Source organism: Prunus dulcis, chromosome 4, assembly GCF_902201215.1.
Source record: "Prunus dulcis chromosome 4, ALMONDv2, whole genome shotgun sequence".
Classification (NCBI taxonomy): domain Eukaryota; kingdom Viridiplantae; phylum Streptophyta; class Magnoliopsida; order Rosales; family Rosaceae; genus Prunus; species Prunus dulcis.
Genome location: NC_047653.1, coordinates 2,918,084 through 2,939,086, shown reverse-complemented (window position 1 = coordinate 2,939,086; position 21,003 = coordinate 2,918,084). Strand labels below are relative to the sequence as shown.

The 21,003-nt window shown below is 37.4% G+C and overlaps 3 protein-coding genes and 1 non-coding gene across 5 annotated transcripts; 1 reads left to right on the top strand and 3 right to left on the bottom strand.

The window, feature by feature from the left end:
* Positions 1 to 3,074: 3,074 nt before the first annotated feature.
* Positions 3,075 to 3,148, bottom strand: TRNAI-UAU. Its single transcript has one exon. It is a non-coding gene; the product is annotated as a tRNA-Ile (tRNA).
* Positions 3,149 to 3,488: 340 nt separating this feature from the next.
* LOC117626551 (sodium/calcium exchanger NCL2-like) lies at positions 3,489 to 6,225 on the bottom strand. The gene is made up of 7 exons (XM_034358287.1): positions 5,847 to 6,225; positions 5,320 to 5,508; positions 5,032 to 5,213; positions 4,611 to 4,732; positions 4,248 to 4,515; positions 3,854 to 4,159; positions 3,489 to 3,737 (listed from the first exon to the last, which is right to left on the bottom strand). Exons 1-7 carry the CDS (start codon positions 6,223 to 6,225, stop codon positions 3,489 to 3,491), a joined length of 1,695 nt encoding a protein of 564 aa, XP_034214178.1.
* Positions 6,226 to 7,494: 1,269 nt separating this feature from the next.
* LOC117626323 (probable pre-mRNA-splicing factor ATP-dependent RNA helicase DEAH9) lies at positions 7,495 to 15,508 on the bottom strand. Of its 2 annotated transcripts, XM_034357990.1 has the most exons (22): positions 15,162 to 15,508; positions 14,865 to 14,939; positions 14,200 to 14,289; positions 13,897 to 13,976; positions 13,441 to 13,510; positions 13,245 to 13,330; positions 12,688 to 12,757; positions 12,511 to 12,606; positions 12,246 to 12,351; positions 11,835 to 11,881; positions 11,661 to 11,744; positions 11,509 to 11,562; positions 11,167 to 11,267; positions 10,714 to 10,804; positions 10,174 to 10,338; positions 9,679 to 9,768; positions 9,356 to 9,427; positions 9,155 to 9,253; positions 8,986 to 9,072; positions 8,388 to 8,441; positions 8,167 to 8,246; positions 7,495 to 8,010 (listed from the first exon to the last, which is right to left on the bottom strand). In XM_034357990.1, exons 1-22 carry the CDS (start codon positions 15,387 to 15,389, stop codon positions 7,863 to 7,865), a joined length of 2,073 nt encoding a protein of 690 aa, XP_034213881.1. In that variant the 5' UTR covers positions 15,390 to 15,508; the 3' UTR covers positions 7,495 to 7,862. The 2 variants fall into 2 exon arrangements, with proteins under 2 accessions (XP_034213881.1, XP_034213883.1); XM_034357992.1 differs by lacking the exons at positions 14,865 to 14,939; positions 15,162 to 15,508 and having other exon boundaries at positions 13,897 to 13,981.
* Positions 15,509 to 16,873: 1,365 nt separating this feature from the next.
* Positions 16,874 to 20,249, top strand: LOC117625751 (glutamate receptor 2.7-like). The gene is made up of 5 exons (XM_034357293.1): positions 16,874 to 17,162; positions 17,261 to 18,528; positions 18,635 to 18,941; positions 19,045 to 19,442; positions 19,531 to 20,249. Exons 1-5 carry the CDS (start codon positions 16,877 to 16,879, stop codon positions 20,023 to 20,025), a joined length of 2,754 nt encoding a protein of 917 aa, XP_034213184.1. The 5' UTR covers positions 16,874 to 16,876; the 3' UTR covers positions 20,026 to 20,249.
* Positions 20,250 to 21,003: the final 754 nt, after the last annotated feature.

Here is a 21,003-nt window from a genome sequence, read left to right as displayed (position 1 = left end):
CTCTCTCCTTAATCATAGGCTCAACCAACGCTAATACAACTCATGAAAGGTTAACGTGTTTGTGTACGTGTGGTTGAGGTGGTGGTTGGGTTTTTGTCATTTTGAGAAATCAACAAAAGCAGGCTACAGCGATAGCAGAACAAATCAATATCACTATCTGATGCAGATGGGTTGCCTTTCTATTTATCTGAATCTTGTTTTTGCAGATTTCTACATATTCAATCAAATCCTCTGTCTAGCTTCAATAATTTTGTAAGTTAGAAAAACAACTTACTTTTTTAATTAAAAATTATGTACTTTAATTAATCAAATCCCTCTACAAGTAAAAAAACTTATATGATACAGGAATATCACTGTTTAACTATTCCCGACTAATCATGCTATGTCAAGTGAAAAAATTATCACGAGTAACATAGTGTGATTGGCCAGAATAACAAAAAAGTGCTATCCCCTTGCACAAGACTTCAAACCTATCCAACGCATAATTACACACGTTATTCACCTCTAAAAAGTGTTGGTAATTATATTGTAAAGTCAGTCCAGATGTGGGTTGAATGAATTCCAAATGTAATTTTTACTCCAAAAGGGAAAAAAACAAATATCTCCAAATGATTAAAAGAATTATACGTGCAATAATGCATGTAAGCATATCAATACACGGAATCATCATTGTGCCTTAACAGCAATTCCACTATTTAAAACATGATCTGTATTTTATCTGGATGAATAAATCATTTATTCCAAAATCATATATGTATTTCTTTAACAACACATTTGAAATTTATTAAGAAAGCCATTGACTTTTCTAAAGACTAAACCCCAATACTAAACCACAGAGAAGCTCAAAAACTTCTAAGAACTACGAAAGCAATCCTCTGCACCAAAAAACAGCTTGTAGCTTTTTGTGTCGTAGATGAAACGGTAATTTGTCTGCTGTTATGCTCCGATAGCATTTAGACCTCTAGGATCATTTTCAGGAAATAATACCCAAATAGAATTGCATATTTCCAGAAGTACCTTTTCCAATAAGAAAAGCAGATTCAGCATCCAAGATAATGTCAGCATTGTTTTGGAGATGGAATGTGATCACTGGGAAGCCTTGAAAGGCTTCTTGCTTCAACACCTCATAGCAAAGCTCAAAAGGTACATCCCCACTTGGCACCCTTTTCACTGTGTCCCCATATCCTGCAAAGACAGCTTCTAAAGCTCTGAGTAAACTGTCATGAGCTGCCCTCCTTCTAATGTGACTAAATGCAGCACCAGAATCAATTATGCTGCCTCCACTTCCATCTTTTTTAATTTCAAATTCTTGCTCTGGTATGTTGAGCATGTAGCCGTTGACACTTATTCCTATTAAGTTTATGTAGTATAGTACAATGTTGTTGTTTCTCTTTAATTCTGTCACGCTTAGGTCGGGCCTTTGCTCTATGTCTGCACCAAATCGAATGAATGAACTGGTGGCCCCCATTGTTTGGCCCCCATTGTTCTTTTTCGTCTGAGGAAGTATGAGAAACGACCATTGCTTTGGCCTTGAGAGTCTAATTGGTTAACAAACGTTTTGGGACCAAATCCAAGACCCATGACACCAGATATTTGATTACTATCGCCAGCAAAGGACACCTGAAATCAAAGAATACCAAATTAATCCCCATATTGTATAACTAATGGCTTCAACTTTTAGGATGAAATATTCAATATAGTACCGAAGTGACCAAGTGTGTAGGTTTACCCTAAATAGATCGAGACCCCACGTAATAAGTATGAAAGAGGAATTACAATTTGTCTACGCTTAAGTGAAGAACCATGTAAATCAAGCTACGTACAAAAACTCTCCGATATTATAACATGCTACATAATTATTATTCAAAATGTTCCAACAATATATATCAAGCTAACAAGTGGTGATCACCAGTCCCACGTAGGCTTAATATATAAGTTTCAATTTTTCTTTGACAGCAAACTTTACCAACAAGTCACGTGCGTACCTCTTTGCTGTCAATGGTGCAACCAAATACCAAGCCTTGAAGAGACTCCCTACCGGGGCCTGTACTGCTATCGAAACTGAAAGAATCAGATGCAAGAAAGCCAGCCACATAGCTCTGGTCTGCATAGCCTCTCTTGAAAGCACACAAGCCTTCAATGCAAGGGCCCTCTCAAAGAGGATGTCCATTACATGGCAGAAGCTTGTAAGAAGTTGAACTAGTACATGGAAATGGTTCATCTTCTACGGCAAAGCAGTGGTGCCTTCAACAATATTCACATTGGAGCCAAGTGAGATCGCTGCCAGTGTCGAAAACAAGGTTGTAAGATTTGTATGGTGGAGAGGAGGTTGGGATGGTGCCGAGCCTGATTTTAACGCTGTAGAGTGCGAGGCCTAGCATAGTGTTCACGAGAACACGAACTGTTTCAGGAGTATAGGAAAATGTTTGATTTTTTGTGGATGCTAAGGTTATTGTCATGTTTTTGATGTATTGAGCTCAAGTGATGGACTGGTAAGCAAGAGTTTGGATTCTCTGTTTGTGGGTGAGGTTTGGTTGGTAGAAAGGTGACTCTGGAGAATGTCTATGGATGAGCTCAATGGTCAAGCCACCACATGGTGCTGCTATTAACAAGGTTGAGAATAGGCAGAGAAAGACAATGCTGAATGGCTAGTACTAGTACTGCCTGAAATGATAGACTTATTTTATAATGGAAGAGTTAATTTGAATATATATATATATATATATATAGGAAATAATTAGTTCATGTCATTCATTTGGAATCTGAGTTTCTGTACTTCTCTTGTTGACCTTTTCTCTAAGTGTGTAAATCATTTATTACAAAATCCATGGATTATCTTCCATTTTAGTTGAATGATCCTTGAAGGTGGCATAAAGAAGGTGTTTGCTGATGTGGAGAAATTAAAGAGAGAGACAGAAGTAAAACTAGAAGAGCTTGAGTTGCGGGAAGGGAGGGATAGTTTAGAAAGGAAGACCTATCCCAGTGAATTTTTTGTCCGATGAAATTTTAGCTTGAGTTGTATACGTTGATTACAAGGAGAGAGAATATTAAAAAAAATAAAAGTTCAGATTAACTGGTCCCGGCGAGGCTCGAACTCGCGACCTCCGGCTCATAAGACCAGCGCTCTAACCAACTGAGCTACGGGACCAGTTGTTTGCTTCATTTTTATTATCCATATTTACGGTAAATTATTTGCTAATAATTTATTCATTAACAGCTGTTCTATTGTGTCACAAAGTTCAACTTATAATGATACAATTATGTCTAAATATTTGATTTGCAGTCTAAGCTATCTCAATACCTTCCATGTTTTATTCTTCTGTAATATTCAGATATCGCTTATAGTGAGAAGCATATTTTCATCCTTCTGGGATTCAAATACACCATTTTCATCTACTTCAGCAAATTATAACCCCTCTTTCATCTTGGACTTTGCAACTCAATATTGGGGTAATGGATTAACCACAAAACAAAACTGCTGGCTTAAGTTAAGACCATCCAAAAAAAGTAGTGAGGACATAAACCAGCAGCAGTGATACAGGGTACAGAATGTAGGCTATGACACTTGTCCAAAATGGGAATTTTCTGCTGAAGCTGGTAGAAAGTCCCATGACTGTGCAAATAATCAAGACAACTAAAGATTCTGCAGAGACTTCCCATGATAAATTTCGTATGTAAACAAGTGCCAAGAAGATGGTCAAACCCATGATGTTGTTCATGAACACTCCATTGTAAATCTGCAGACAACATTTCATCAAACATTAGTAAACTCATGTCATTGCTATATAAAAAAACCAATCATCAAGGCTTTCTTCAGTAAGAAGATAGATTTGAGCTTATGAGAGAAACAGACCTCAGAAAGTGTTAAAGATATGGCATTATCTGTCTTCTCTCTGGCAGAAGCTACTGATCTCAGTGCTAGTCTGTAGTTTGTGGCCCAGGGTATCAAAATATACGAGGTTAAGAATGAAGGGATGCTTGCAGCAGTAGAGAATTCTTTCATAGTTTGCATGAGGGGCACTGCAAGCAAAACTGTAATGCCAGTACCTAGAATCAATAGATAAGCAGCCTTCACGAGATTTGTCCAAGATTTATCAGCACCCTTAGCCTTCTTTTTCTTCGCCACCAGCCTCTTCTGATCTTCCTTAGTTTTCTCATTCTGCAATTGCAATTTAATTATTTTGATGAGACTGTAGTTTTCTTTTAGCATTGGAATACATCCCTACCATATATGGCTGAGTTTATACCTTGGGATTTCTTCTAAAAAACCATTTGTGTTCATGACTGCTACCGTTGGCAGAGGGCTTAGCTGGATTAATCCATTTTGAGATTCCATTGACAAACTCTGTCTCAACTATTTGAGAATCACCAGGGATATCAAATTCCTCCATCACTTTTGCTGCATAATCATCATCATCCAGACCTACTTCTTCTATTTGTATTCCTAGGATCAATGCTCTCAGCTCATGTGATGATATGTATGTGTTATTATTCTGGTCTAATTTATGAAACAGCCTGCAAATAAAATCAGGAAACGACTAAATAATGAGATCATGGCACATTTCAACAATTCAGGCAGACTAGACTAAAGATGGAAACCTGGAACTTACCCTTGTATAATGGATACATTGGGGTTGCCTCCAACTGTCAGAAGACTTTGTAGTAAGTTTTTGTGTGCATATTTACGCATCACAAAATCAAGTCTTCTTTTCTGAATCCATGGTTGCATGATCTGCATTGTTGTTTATCTTTTTTTCAGTTCAGAAGTACATAACAGTATCTGCAAATTATAGTGCTGCTTATAATGAAGATAATCCTAATTGCACGACTACAAACATCCTCATTTGATTCTCATATTTCAACTTCTACAAAGCTCAGATTTGCTTAAATATTCAAGTCTTCTTTTGAATCTTATATCTGCAGCTTGTCATTTCCTCTTTTCACACACAAAATAAATTGGACTTTTACTTGCATGTATCTAATCATTTGGGAAGCAGATTCTGTGCTCTTCTTGAACCTTTTTTTGGTTACCTGATAGATGCAGTAAATGACAAGGAATGCAAATGCAATAAGTAGAGAGACTAATATCACAACTCGAATCCCCGAAGAAGAACTGAGCATTTTTGCCACTTGAAGAACAAGAAAGGGGATCAATGAGAACATCATGATTCTTGCAGTAGCTTTGGTTTCAACATCAGTTGTTACACCATAACCTGAAAGGGCATGCATACTAAAACATCTAAATTATCATATTTTTAGACCTCTCTCTCTTTGAGAGTGTGTTGTTCAGTGTTTATGAAGATAAGAGAAGAAGTAAACCAGTTAAACTGAAGGATTTCTTATTTTCTGTATTTGATGAAGTTTGAGACACCGAGAGGTCATGGCTTCCAAAAGCAACAACAGAACCCCAAACTAGTGTCAGAAGCATGATTGCTGATCCTGCAAGTAGGCCCATGTTCATTTCTGCCATTGCCTCTGCAGTTTCTGTACTTCCTGTCACTCCAGTTACTGGGAAAAAAATGTGAATTTTGTAAGGAATTTACAAGACATCTCACATCCATCTGCATGTGTCATCCAAAAAAAGACATGACTTCTAATAATCTAGGGAGATTATGGCTAACTTTTCGTAATTCTCTCCTTTCTACCTGCTCTTCAACCAACCAATAGCTTAATAATGGAGGCCACATTGAATGAAAAGTCCATATACAACCAAGCAATAGCATAATGAATGCAACAGAAGAGAGGAAGAAGAACTAGACCAAAATCTCATGGACCATATATCTAATTATAAACATACATACATACATAAATGCTGAGGCCTAAGAAGAAGATAGAAAGGAGCTTGCCAAGTACCAATCCTACTTGTGGTATCATGCCAAGCATGTGGAAAGCACTAGCACCAAAGATACCAGTCCCAAACAATTCAAAGAAGAGTTCAGACCCTGCTGAAACATACTGATCTGCAAGGGACAGCAAGACCTCGTACACAATTATCAGGAAAAGCAGCCCCCACACTGAAGTTGCACAGGGCAAGAAGCCATAAACTGGTTCACAAGTCACAGTATCTGCTTGAAGATCCACTACTTCTAGGATTGAAGGTTGGGTTATTTTGTTTTCTATTATGCTGCCATCGGATATAAGATCAGAATCTCTAACAAACCGGCTGCTTCCAAAATGGACTAATTGGAGGATCAGTAAAATGGTAAGCAAAGCTGGTCTTGACATATCCAGAGACTCTTAGTCTTAGCTTGTGGGTGCAAAAATGAGAATGGGAAGCAATTAACTTGGCGCTTTTTGAGGTTTAAATGGACAAGATCATGCAAGTTGAGGTTTAAAATGAATAAAATCAAGCAAGTTGTGGTGACATTAGCAATCCCTTCCCTGCTTAGCCCCGTGCTAGATTTTTGAAAAAGTAAGAACAAAAGCTAGTCATATAATAGAATGAGGCAGGTTGCACTTGCAGCAAAGCTACCTACCTATTTGGATTACTAATTTGACTGAATCTATTCCTCTATACTTGCTCCACAAATCCATTGCATAGTTTTGGATATAAATAATGAAAAATACTTGGACAAAGACACATCGAATAGTCATCGAATTATGGGTAACATTTTCTAATTAAGCAGCCTCTGAACTTTGAATAATGCAAGTGATCAAGCAAGCACTAAAAGATTTTAAATTGATGACATTAAGTTGGATTGAAGATGAAGCATAACAACCATCTCCCCGAGAAGAAGACTAGCATGCTAACATGGTAACATGGTAACATGTCATGATTCAATACATATGATATAGGCAGTAAGGTATAGATTCATCAATGAGCTGTACAGTATATACTAACATTTACAGGTCTCTTTCATTATCTTATTATAATCTGGGATCTGAATTATTGAAAGAAAAGAGGTTTTTTAATACAAATTTTTTTCTTCTGAAAAATGCTTAAAGATCCAAACGTGGGCTGCAGTACAGGTGGGTTGTTTGTTTGTTAGTGAAGCAAAAGCTTGCTGGTTTTTTTTCCCCCTCTTCTTCAATAAATGGAGCTTTCTATTCCATGCATGACAAGGGGTAGAATCATTTCATCTACTCCGAGATCCTGCCGTGAGTGCAACGCAGCCTTCTCTTTATCTCTCGTCACGTAATTAGTCTCACGTGAGCATGAGATAGAGAGAAACATGGATTTTCATTCGTGACGTGAAAATTCTCTCCTTACCAGGAGCCCCATTGGAATAGAACAGTGAGCCCGAGTCTTGGGGGCAACTAGTGCTTATCTAGGGTCCGAGTTTGACTTGGTCTCTGAAGCATTTGGCCCTGGTTATTTTTTCATACCATTGTCAACTGAGATATTTAAATTAAAACGTATTGAGACATTTTGTAAAAAGAAAGCAAATTTTTCTTCCCCAAATAATAGTTATAACAAGTACAATATTTAAAAAATATAAAAAATAAAGAAAGAACGAATGGAACCTGACCCTCACGATGCAAGTGGGGGTTATATATCACTCCAATTCAACCTAATCCATTAGTCAATGGGTTTGATTCAAATGGGTGAAACTAGTAAAAGATGATATCAATAGACAAACTTTTGAATAAATTAGTCATATACTAGCGACATTTTTCGATAAAGTTTACTAATACGAACATAACCACATTTTACGTTGAGGAGAGGACAAATAAACTTGAGAATTAAGCAACCAGCCATTTTTAATAACAATCATTAGACAGAAGAAGAAGAAAAAACATCTTCTGGATAGTTGGATTATATTTGATATATTCACACGTCGAGAACCAAGTTATCAAGGCCATGCTGATTGCTTTCCTCTTTTGTTCCACATATGTTCTTATAAGCAATGCTGAAGGCAGGGCTAGTGAACCATTGACTTGAGTCGCTGGTGTTGGTAAAAATGTGGAGCTGCCTCTGTGAGCCAAGAAGGATCTATGGAAATCACATTCCGCATGTATTGCTTATCAGTTGAGACAAGAGAATGGTATAATACCCACTTGGGATTAACCCTGCAAGAAAAATGAATTAACACGGATTGAGATTGTCTACAACTCAGTTCAAACAAATCCATTATAATAAAACCAACAAAAAAGGACGCAGGAGGCGGGAATCAAATGATGAATATTAACAGTAAGCAGTCCCTGAGAAAAGAAATCTTTACTAACCTGAATAACACAGATGATGGGTGAATATAAACTTCTTGAGAACCTCTAATAGTCTTGTACTTCCCATCGTGACTTGATGCCTACAAACCATTAGGAGTATAAATGAATGAAGTTTCTCTAATAACAAGAGAGAAGATGAACAATAAATGATTCGGTAACAATTCCCGCTAATTGTAAAGATTCGGGAACTAGAAATACACAGAAATAACCACGAAACTCACTTCTAAACGACATGCATTAGCAAAAAACCCATTAGTAATTGCCTTCCTCACTACCTGCAAGATTTAAAGAGTAGCAGCATTCAGAATACCAAAGAGAAAAGAAGGGCTTTATCAACCCCAAGAATTTAACAAAAACTCCAGGTTTCTAGAAAAGCATGTTTAGACCCCAAAGAAAACTGGTGGAAGCATTTATATGCTTTCTGAGGAAGGTTCTAGCTTGCAGCCATTTGGATTGTAAGACAAACCTTTTCTCTTTTTGTTTTTGCCTTTTGATTTTGTTTACATACATACAAAAATGTTATGGTCCGAATCTTGGAGACTTGAGACCCACAAGACCTACAGACTAGGATGTGTTCCCCTCTCATCCTATGCATCCCCCTCCCCCTTCATCCCTCAGTGAAGGTGAGATTTGATTTTGATCCCAACTATAATGCCACTAAAAAATGCACATTCTATATGTGAAATGTATCAACTTCTTATTCTTCAAAACTTTTCCTCCATTTTTTTAAAAGTCATAATTATTGGTAGAGAAGAAGAAAACTGGGAGATTATTTTATATCTCAGAGATACAAATTTGATACATCATGCATAAACTTACCACCGTGTCTCTTTCACAAGATTTCAAGACAATGCCTATTCTCTGAGCCGTTCTTCTGAGTTGTTCTCTAATTTCCAGAACCTTTTTCTGCACAACAATCAACTCACTCAAAAAGGTGCAAAGACACCATCTGTTAAATTGATCAAACCAGCTAATTACTGATACACACCATGGCTTGGTAGTTTACAAAGTTCTTATGACACCACTGCGAAGATTTACCAGACTGAAGAAATCCTTTGTAGACATTTAAGAAACTCACGTGGTCACCCTGCATGGAATCAAGAAAATCAAACAGGACAGCCCATTAGGTTAGTGAGCCTAGAAAGATAGAGGAAAGAGATGCATACCATTGAAAATTCAAATTTGGTACCTCAGCAGCAGCAAAATTCAACTTGGCTTCATCCAGTTCCTTCTGTGATCCCCAACCAGAAACCCAGATAGACTGCAAGACCAACATCTTAATTGTGAATTACTCAACGGAAGATTTCTATTCAAGGAGTTTCTTTTCTTCTAGAAATTGAGATATCTTCTGTAAATATAAAAAAGGCTTATTGTACTGAATATACAACCTAAATACATATATGTATATTTAGGTTGTTCTTTAATAGTCAGATTCCAAGATTTCCAATGGTTAGTGGAAGAGAGAAAATTATACAAGTATTTATTAACAGTAAGAGAATTAATAGGATTTACTTGAATGGAGAGAGTGGCAGCAATAGTAATCATCTCTTCTGAACACCCCAGTTGACCTGACGCTAAGATCATTTTTGAGATCATTGGATCCTACAAATCAATAAACTTAACAAATGAGTCTAACTTCTAAGTTATACACCATGACAAAATGTTAAAGAATATAAACAATTTCTAAAGACAAAAACGACATATTGACACAATAGGAAAGTACTTTCACAATTACTTGAAAACAATGTTTTCGGGAGGGGGGGCTAGCTCTAGTAAACACATTAGTGCACGGTATAGAAAACAAACATAACTGTACTGCTGCATTCCACTGATTCTAACATACAAATCCAATACAGCGACAAACTAAATATCTAGTGCAGAACGACAAGGACTGTAGTCCCAAAGCAACCAATTAATTTCATAGCAGATAAGGAAAACATAAATACTTTTGGGAATAGATACGAGCCAGAAATACACCAATGATAAAAAATTTCATTCGCAACATACCAATGGAATCTCAGCAATTTGAAATCCAGTCGGTGAAGTAAGTTTGGCATCATCATCTAGGACTCCAAGTGAATAAAGCACTTCAAGCGCTCGAACCATTGCTTCAGAAGATGGAGATGCTGGCCAATCAAAGCCCAAGATATTATCTATTCCCAAGGCTTTTAACTAGAAAGTAAGAACACATTATTAGCATCCGCACACCAGAAAAATATATCTCAGCTTTAAACATCAAATTATTGCACACGAAGAATCACAAAGCCTGCATGGAAATATACAGACTTATGTTGCTAAGGAATTTACAATGTTATTGATGATAAGCATGAGATGCTCATGGAAAATTTGATTGATTTGATATTTTTTTTAAAAATAGAAATTTGATTGATTTGATACTGGCATTCTGATATTATGTTCATAGTGACTATCATGTAACTCCTGAAAACTAGTGGGATGGAAGTATGCCATAGTTGAGACATACAATGGGAGCTCCAGATGGAGGCCTATTAGCCATGGAAAGCACTGCGTTGCAATATAATATCATACCTGAATCACACAGGGAACAAGATTTGACCTTTGTATCTCTGGGATCCCCTCAGCAGACATTTCCTTTGCAAAATACTCTTCGGTATATAGCCTGGTCGCAGCCATGGAATTTCAGGCAATTAAGTAAACTTATTTGAACTCAGAATTAGCTTGAAGAGCAATGGGCATTAGTATATAATGTATCTATCATAAAAAGTCTCATCACAACTTATTCTGTTACATAATCACTTCTTATTGGAAGTATATCTCTATCACCCTATATACCTTTTAGGTACATTTGTTTGATGACTTGTCCTTAACTCACACAAGTGAATTTTTATTATCTTCTAACAGTAATAAAGGTGGTCTGACTGTAGAATTCCTTACCACTAACTGAAGATCTTTGTCACAATAAAGATGCCACAAGTTCAGGGAAGAGAAAAGTGAAGTAAATAACCACAAAGAATTGCAGACCTGTAACATTTCCCAGGCCGAACTCTTCCAGCCCTACCGGTCCTTTGTCGAGCAGATGCCTTGGATATTGGCGCCACTACCAGATTTTCAATATCTGTTATCTATGTAAAGTAGATACAGAGTGCGCAAAATAAGAAGACAGATATTCACTAAACTAAGATGATATTATTAGATAGAAACTTTTGGCTCCAATATCAGCAAGAATCACAAGGTCAAAGATTCTCATTAAACCAAGCAACGAACAAACTCAGTTTAATAAATGTTTGTGTGTGTGTGTGTGTGTGTGTACACGTGTATGTGACTGAGTGAGTTAGTGAGTGAGAGAAAAGAGAATGAATATACCGGGTTGTAGAAACGCTGCTTTGAGAACCCACTGTCAACAACATATACAACACCCTGTACGAATCAAAGGAATATGGCTCAATGATGATGCAGTGCCTTATTGCTTCAAAGTGCAAAGTTAAGTCTTATGAATATTACTAGCACAGGGTTACCTCCAAAGTTATGGATGTCTCTGCTATATTGGTTGATATCACAACTTTCCTCTTCCCTCTAGGAGTAGGAGTGAACACCAACTCCTAAAAAGCAGAAAATAGAGTCCAAAATCAGCTCATGAAAGAAAATTCCGAAGCTGGCCAAAATAGTGGTACACAGAAAGCATAACAAACCTGCTCAGAACGTGGAAGTCCTGAGTAGAGGGGCAAAACCATCAATCCTGAAACATGAAGATATAACCATATAAAAACTAACATTTAAAAGAATCTTTAAAATTCCACTGTAAAAAAACACCTCAATCCAGAACAACACAACAACTGCTATATTCTAGATAATGGAAGTCATTTTAAGGTGACTCTTGAAGAATTCTGTACTTGAACTGAAAAAAATAACAGATTAGCTATGTGAAATCATCCATGGACTCTGTACCCCCAATGCTAGAAGTTCTAGAACACACTACATACACACACAGAACAATAGCATGAACAAATGCATAAAACTCTTCCAAATTGCAAAGTTTGGAACTTGATTATTAAAATAAATATTTTCTTTTAGAATTGGTAAAGCTGCAACATCTTCTGCACCTGATGACTTTCTTCCACGGTTTTGATCTTCTTCGGTAATCAGCTGGACAGCAGCATCAATATCATCTTGACCAGTAAGAAATACCAGAATATCTCCCATTGGTTCCTATTAAACAAAATCAGTAAGGTTTTGTATAACTGGTAGAAATGAAAATATCTGCATGTACACATGCAGATTTTCTATGAATAATAAAATAGAAAACCTGACATAAGTTTGGTCATTCATTATACAAGGAAAACCAAGCATCATCCAAATATCATTTACCTTCTCATGAATTAATAAGACTGTTGAAACAGAAGCCCGAAGATAATCCGGGACAGGCTCCTCCACATAATGAATTTGTACATTAAACCCTCTACCCTGAAAATCAAGAAGATTTACTGATGCCTCAATGTTTCTTCTAAGATACGAGCGAGAGAACCATTTTTTAGGGGAACTTACCTCAACTGATAGGACAGCAGGCTCCATATTTGGTCCAAGCTCCTCTCCTTCCGGTCTGCGACGCCTTTTGCTGGTTTATAATAAAACAAAATTAGATATCAACATTAACATTCCACTTCATATTTCTTAGATAACAGTATTATCAACAGTACACAAATGCTCACGATATACAGAGGCAAATGTAATGGTGGAAATCTGTGGAAGTTGTTTATCTTATCCTCTGGCTTAAATGGAACTGAAACCTTGTAAACATTTGTGCTTTTTATAATTTCAAAGTGCCAAATGTGGACATGGTAAAAAAACAATTATGGTCTATTTCTCTAAAGACGTGTATAGTTGTTTTTTGCCCCTACAATAAACCAATCTATCATTTATTATTATTACTGAAAAGAACAGTACGAACACAAGTTTGCCAATTTTTCAGGGCAGTGATTGCAACTCTCATGCCTTGAATAACACTTTTCAAGGAAAACTAAGTAATCACAAGCATTGCAATTGTATATTAGTAAACCAAAGAACAAAAGAATAGACAAACTGATAAAAGGCTTAAAACATACCTGGTCTGAAAGAAATCAGACATTGATTTTGCTTGAATTGTGGCGGATGAGATGATCAGACGCAGCTCAGGTCGGCGTCGTTGGATCTAGAATTGTAGAATTCAACAGATATATCATATGAACCCCAAAAGACAAGAATAAAGACCCAAACTCTTTTTGTTTTGTAAAGTATCATCATATGATGTAAAGCTGATACCTTTTTTAGGAGACCCAATAAAATGTCAGTTGAGATAGACCTTTCATGAGCCTCATCTATCATTATGACACTGGAAAGCACATCAAAAGAGATTGTGAGGAAAAAAACAGAAAGTGCAGAAATGAAGGTCAATAGAGAGATAGTAATAAGAACAATTCTTTTCATGCATAATATAATCCTCCCCCCTCCCCTCCTCTTCTAAAAACAGAAAAAAGCAAGAAAGAAATCCTAGTTAATTGTGGACCAACCACAACCTGTCTATGCAAAAAGACATGCAAGGTTATTTTGTATGCAGAATGACCAGAAAGTATGTCAGATCTCTTTATTAAAAGGAACACGTGGTTTTAAACAGGATCAATACTAGAATGCTCGAAACTTTGGAAGTACACAGAGTAAGATGGTATGCTTCAAAAAGGAGGAAAGCAGCAAAAAATTTACTGAAATCATAGCTAGTACCTATATTTTGTCAAAAGAGGATCATTCATCATTTCCCTGAGTAACACACCATCAGTCAAAAACTTTATCATAGTGACACCCTGTACTGCCAGAACAGGAAAACCGTCATTCATGACATGGAACTACAAACACATTAACATTGAATAAACAGATCCATTCTTATCATCTAGGATTTTCCAAATGATACTATGGTATGTGAATGCAGATAGCAGCAGATGCATATAGATATGCCCTTATGGAAGGGAAAAGATAATCAAATAAGAGAAAGTTCAGATCTTAAAATGATGAATAAATGGGTCTCACTGTATTTGTAACATCTTCGAATCGTATAGTGTAGCCAACTTCCTCTCCAAGCTTGACCCCCATCTCTTCAGCCACCCTTGAAGCAACTGACTGCAGAGCAGTACCACCATTTATTTATAAAAAGAAAATGTATTTTTCAAATGAAACCAACAGGAATCAGCTATCACTGTAGGCCACCAAGATTAGTCTATAACATTTCACCAAAAAACAAACCACCAGTTCTGTATATTCCTAGAAAGTTTTCATCTTTATTGCAATGTCTGCTGGGTTAAAATGTACAAATAAATAAGCATAGAAAGGGGCCAAAAGTTCTCCTTTTTCTTTAGGAGAGAGGAATCGCTTTCTAATGAACCAATATTATTAGATAGAGCTGCTAGGGGGCATCTCTTATTCCATTTTGACAAAAAGCATTTACAATCTAAAAGCCACATAACAAGAAACATAAAGAGAGTTCAGTGCAACATTCAATTCCAATCCACAAGCAATGAGCGATCATCAAGAGAACATTTGCAAGCATGGTTTGTATATGCGTCACTCATACCACAACTTTCAGACGACTTAGAACACTTTAGTAAAGTTTGGAATAGCTAACTGATGTAATTAAAGAAACATATTATACAAGTAATACTTAATAAAATGGAACATAAATAAAATCAAAGAATAACCTGGACAGCCAGTCTTCTTGGCTGGGTACATGCTATTACACGCCCACCATCAGCCCAACCTCCTTCTTTGAGGTACTGCAATTTCAGCAGACAAAATAAACATTTTGAACTCAAATCAATTAACTAACTTCAATGAATTTCATAGAAATTTCGATTTCAAAATCAAAACCGGCCCATTTAAGCACACAGCAAAGATTGAAAATTCATTTGGGTTGTTGAAAGGTATGAAACAAGTTCTTGGCTTTTTTCCCACAAAACAAAACCGGCCCATTTAAGCACACAGCAAAAGAAGCGAACCTGAGGAATTTGAGTGGTTTTTCCGCTGCCCGTTTCGCCAACTATGATAGTAGTGGCGTGAGTCTCCACCAAATAGAGAATGGATGTGCGGTACTTGTACACGGGAAGCCTCTGCCTCTGCCTCTCAATATTTGCATACCCAGAAGGGGAAGAGAAGAAAAGGACTCCTCCCTCTTCGTCGTCGACGAGGCGAGGCTTCTCGGCCCCTGGTTTCCAGAACTGCGACATTGTTGTGGCTCTTGCTGTAGTGCTCTTCTTGATTTTCGTCAGCGATTTCTTGCGTTGTTGGGTTTTAGAGCTTAACAGCAGCTAGTGCTAGGCGCGTAGAGCAGTCGAACACCCGGGACCTGTCGTGTACCCGTTTGGTTATTTTTGCCTTTGGTAGGGCTATTAGGGGAATTCAATAAATTTTAAGGATAACACTGTCAAGTGCTATTATTTTATTTTAGAACAAAAATTATACTTTAAATTACCGGGTGTGAATTCGAACTTGGATGCAAAGGGCCAAGTATATTGTCTTACTTAATTGACCTAACCCATATCTGCACATGCTATTATTAATTCACATAAATGAACAATATGATTAAGTATAATATCATCACGTCCTATTGTTACAACATGATTGATATTTGATGAATCTAGGAATGATCTTTACAAGAAGAACTATCAAGAAAATGTCACCATCAAATGAGTATCAAAAAAGCAAGGGGTAGCCCTACCAATGTCGAACACAAGCCTTTTGAATTTCTTTGTTCTTCTCCAATCAGTTGGTAGTATAGTCATCTACACAGAAGACACAACTTATGTAGTTACGTTTTCATTTGATTTCAAATCAAACTGGTTTTTTCCCTGGAAATCAGTTCCCACACCACACATAGGACATATATGGCCAGATGGTAATGTAGTGTAGTTCCTTAATATTGCTTCAAAGTACAAATTAAGTAGTTTAGTTTTATGCATATTTAAATAGCAGAGATGTTGCCTCCAAAGTTATTGACACTACTTTATCTCTTCCCTCTACATAGGAGCAACTCTGACGTATCTTTTCTTTCATCCATGACAGTTGACTTTTGTAACTTGAATCAATGTTCTCTCCTTTTTGAATGTTTGAAGTAAGAGACTTGACCCAGATTGGTGAAGTATATACCTTTCATACCCCAAAGCAAAATTTAAATAGCAAGGTCAGCTATGTCAAATATTTCCAAGTAAAAGTTTTACCCCACCCTAGGTAATTCATCCGCGCTAGTACTGTACTTTCTTTCTTAGGGTTTAACTTGGAATTTGAGAGAAGTGGAAACAAACAATGGTCAGCAATGGGGGCTACAGAACACAATAAGACTATCAGAGAGGTACATCAACATCCAAGTGTATTGTTCGCATTAGGCCATTTATTGTGATAGAAAAATAATTGAAAAAATATATATAGAGGCGTATGCATGTAGCTAGCTTAGAGAAACTTACAAACTCTGGTTCTCTTGAACCCCCCAAGTAAAATTTTGCCTCATAGAAGACCAGGTCATTATTTTGTATGGTATTGCCTCAGTTAACTCTGCCTCCATATTATATTTCTTAATACCGGACCAAGTCAAGATAATAATTCCTCACTGAATTGCCTGGAAATAGCATATATGTGTCCTTGAATAAATCAAAACAGTGTTCTTATATAAACAAGTTGTGTGAAGGTTGTGTCATTTGTTCTACAATATCAAAACGCAATGTCTCTTTCTCTTGCCGCATCTAATAATGTCCAAGGGCTCCGGCTTTTGTTTCCTGCGCTCATCATCTACTTTCTAATCATTCTCTCGTATGGAGTTGGAGCTCAAAACAGTAGCAATGTCACCAACGTTGGAGCAATCATTAACGGTAATTCTCGTATTGGGAAAGAACAGAAAACTGCCATGGAAATTGCAGCTGAAACCTTCAACAACCGTTCGAAGACTCATAAGCTCATCCTTCATTTTCGAAACTCCAGCACAGATCCCTTTCTTGCTGCTTCTGCTGGTAAGTGGTAACTAACCCCATGATGCTATTTATAACCCTATGATATGTAAAAGTACTCATGGAGTTTTTCTTTTTATGTTCTGAATTTGTTGCTGCAGCTGAAGAGTTGATAAAGGAAAAGAAAGTAGAAGCCATAGTTGGCATGGAGACTTGGCAGGAAGCAGCTCAGGTAGCTGATCTTGTGGGAAACCAAGCTCAAATTCCAGTGATCTCATTTGCAGCACCCTCTATAACCCCGCCACTAATGCAACGCCGTTGGCCATTTTTGATACGAATGGCAGCTGACGGTTCTGCTCAAATGAAATGCATTGCAGATATTGTTTCTGCCTACCATTGGAAAAGGGTGGTTGTGATATACGAAGATGATGGGTATGGCGGTGATGTTGGGATGCTAGCTCTTTTATCTGAGGCTCTTCAAGATGTTGGTTCAAAGATTGAGCACCGTTTGGTTCTTCCACAAGTTTCGTCTCTGTCTAATCCAAATTGGGTTGAGCTGGAAGAGCTGTTGAAGCTTCCCACCATGCAGTCTCGGGTATATATTGTGTTCCAGTCATCTTTACCAACAGTGGCTCATCTATTCAGAGTGGCTGAGAAGATGGGACTTGTAGGAAAAGAATCAGCTTGGATAATCACAGAGAGTATCACTAGTTTGCTTGACCCTCATGAAACCTCTGATATATCATCCACCATGAAAGGCACTCTGGGAATCAAGACCTACTATGCCAAAAATACTAATTCTTTTGCCACGTTCCAGAAGCAATTCCAAACAAAGTATCCAGAAGAAGGCAGCCCCGAGTCAGGAATTTACGCTCTTCGAGCATACGATGCTATTAGAATCATTGCACAGGCCATAGGAAGAATGACTAGTAATAACTCTACTAGTCTTCAGCTGTTGTTAAATACATTATTTAGCAATTATACCGGTTTAAGTGGGAAAATGCGGTTCGAAGCAGGTGAGATATTGTACTCTCCGGTACTCAGGATCATAAATATTGTGGATGGGAAGAGATTCAAAGAACTCAACTTTTGGACACCAGATGTTGGTTTCTCATTAGAAGAAACAGGCAAGATCAGAGATGGTGATGCTGGTGGAGTAATTTGGCCCGGTAACCTCACGCGTGTCCCCAAAGGCTGGGCAATGCCTACTGCCGCGAAGCCAATGAAAATTGGGGTACCTGGTAAAACATCCTTCAGCAAATTTGTAAAGGTTGATCCGTCCCTGGAAAATTCAGATAAGAAGAAATATGTCGGTTTCTGCATTGCAATTTTCGATATGGTGATAGAGAGATTGAATTATTCTTTGCCATATGAATTTGAAGCCTTTGATGGCCTCTATGATGATCTGGTAGAACGAGTCCATAACAAGGTAGCAACCTCATTTGTTTTTCTTTTTTCATTAAGATGACTTGACTAATTTCTATTTGATTTGATTCTGATGACAACGTTTGTATATATGCTTGTATCAACTGAAGGTTTATGACGCTGCGGTTGGCGATATAACAGTACTAGCTGACCGACTGGAGAAAGTGGAGTTCACTCAGCCATACATGGAGTCTGGTTTGTCCATGATAGTTCCAGCAAAACCTGAGAAGTCAACATGGATGTTCATGAAACCTTTCACATGGCAAATGTGGGTGGTGAGTGGGGCCATTTTAATCTACACAATGTTTGTAGTATGGTTCCTGGAGCGCCCATCCAATCCAGAATTTGGTGGCCCATTGAAGAACCAGATTGGCACAGCAACCTGGTTTACCTTCTCCTCTCTGTTCTTTTCTCACAGTAAGTAGAGTACCAATTTCCATACATCTTAGATAGCCAATGATAATCTAAAAGGCTCGGTTCAAAATTATAAACCTTGGTTTGGTTTCATTTGATGTTGCAGGAGAGAAAATTTACAGCAACTTAACTCGACTGGTTGTTGTGGTGTGGCTCTTTGTTGTATTGATCCTAACCTCAAGCTACACTGCTAATCTGTCTTCCATGCTTACCATCCAACGGCTCGAACCGAATGTGACAGGTATCGAAATGCTGAAGAGAACCAACTCGAAAATTGGTTGCGATGGGGACTCGTTTGTCATGGAATACCTGCAGACTGTTCTTGGGTTCAAATTAGAGAACATCGTCAAAGTAAGCAGCGAATACAACTACACGAAAAAATTCAAAAGCAAAACCATATCTGCTGCCTTTCTTGAACTCCCATATGCCAAAGTGTTCATGAACCAGTACTGTGAGGGATATACGGCCACGGTGCCTATCTACAGATTTGGAGGCTTGAGCTTTGTGAGTAGTGACCAAATATTTCTTGTGATAGAAGGAACCATCTCTGAAAGTGAAACTAATAAAGTTGTTTTTTTGTGTTTTCTTGCAGATATTCCAAAGAGGCTCTCCAATAGCCAGGGATTTCACCAAGGCAATTCTAGAGCTATTGGAGAATGGAGAGCTGAAGAAACTTCAAAATGACTGGTTGACCCCAGAGAATGAGTGTCCAAAAAATGTAACTTCCAATGGACCAGAAAGCTTGAGCCTCAACAGTTTTACAGGCCTCTATGTGATATCTGGTGTTACTTCCAGCTTTTGTTTTCTACTCTCTCTTGCTGTCTGGGGGAGGAGGTTCCAGCAGCAAGAAGCAGATCAAGGCAATGCAAGCCCAAGTCCAAGTGAAGAAACCCTTTGGAACAAGACAGTTAGAATAGCAAGATTCTTCTACAAAAGAGAGCTTAATATCCCAACCAGAGCTCCAACTTTTGGTAATTACGCAGAAGAATGGCATTCTCCAAGGTGGGATTACTCCACTGCTTCAAACACTCCTGAGCATCCAAGGACCATAAGGCCAACAGAAATCGAATGCGTTCAACAAGAATAAATACAAAGAATGGCATAGGGATATCTAAAACCAAATCCAATCCGCCTAAACCGACCAATCCGGAATTTTATGGCATTTCGAAGCCAAGTGTTAGATCATACATTTTAGTACATTTGTAACATTTTTACTAATTGTATATTGCTGATTAATTGCACATAGTTAGACTAATGTTTAGGCATTTGTCTATATTTTTTATATTTTTTATACAATTGACTAATTCATGAACTCTGTATACAATATAGCTCCTTGAGAGATGAATAAAATACTTACACCATACACGTTTCATGATGATGACGGTGATGATTATGATGGGATTAGTTGACATTGTTGAAGGCTTTGAATAATTCAATATTCAAGGACAAGTCAGTCATTCAAGAAAGGTCTAAAAATCTGTCTGCTTACAAAGATAAGTGCATGAAATGGTGGCTCCACAAGAAGGGGAAGTCAAAGAACACTTGGCAGCAGTTGCTGTTGCCGCAAAAACAAAGCAATCTTTTGTTTGCGAATATAAAAACTGACTTTAGGGCCCAAAAGGAAGAAATGTGGGATTAAATTCTGTCTTGGCCTAGAAGTCTAGAAAACCTTTCAACATAGGGCACCTTCTACGGTGCACCTGGTGTATCGATACACCCACATTTTTAAGAAAAATGAAACCTGTTGTTCAAGTTGCCCGGTTCTCTCCTAAGCTTTTCTTTAATATTTAATCTATGTCTTTTTCTATGGGAAAGAAACTTTGTCTTATTCAAATTTTTTTGGTCGAAATATCTTATTCAAATTTTTAGATAAAGTAATCTTAACCCAACCAACCCAATCAAATTTTAACAGCCAAATTTTTTTTTTTTTTTAAACTTGTAACCAAAAACAATAATAATTACAAATTTATTTTCTTAATTTTGTAAAAACTTGGGTTTCCAACGTGAACGACTCATATTACAGTGTTGGGCACAAGACTGTTCCATAACACTGTAAAGTTTATCC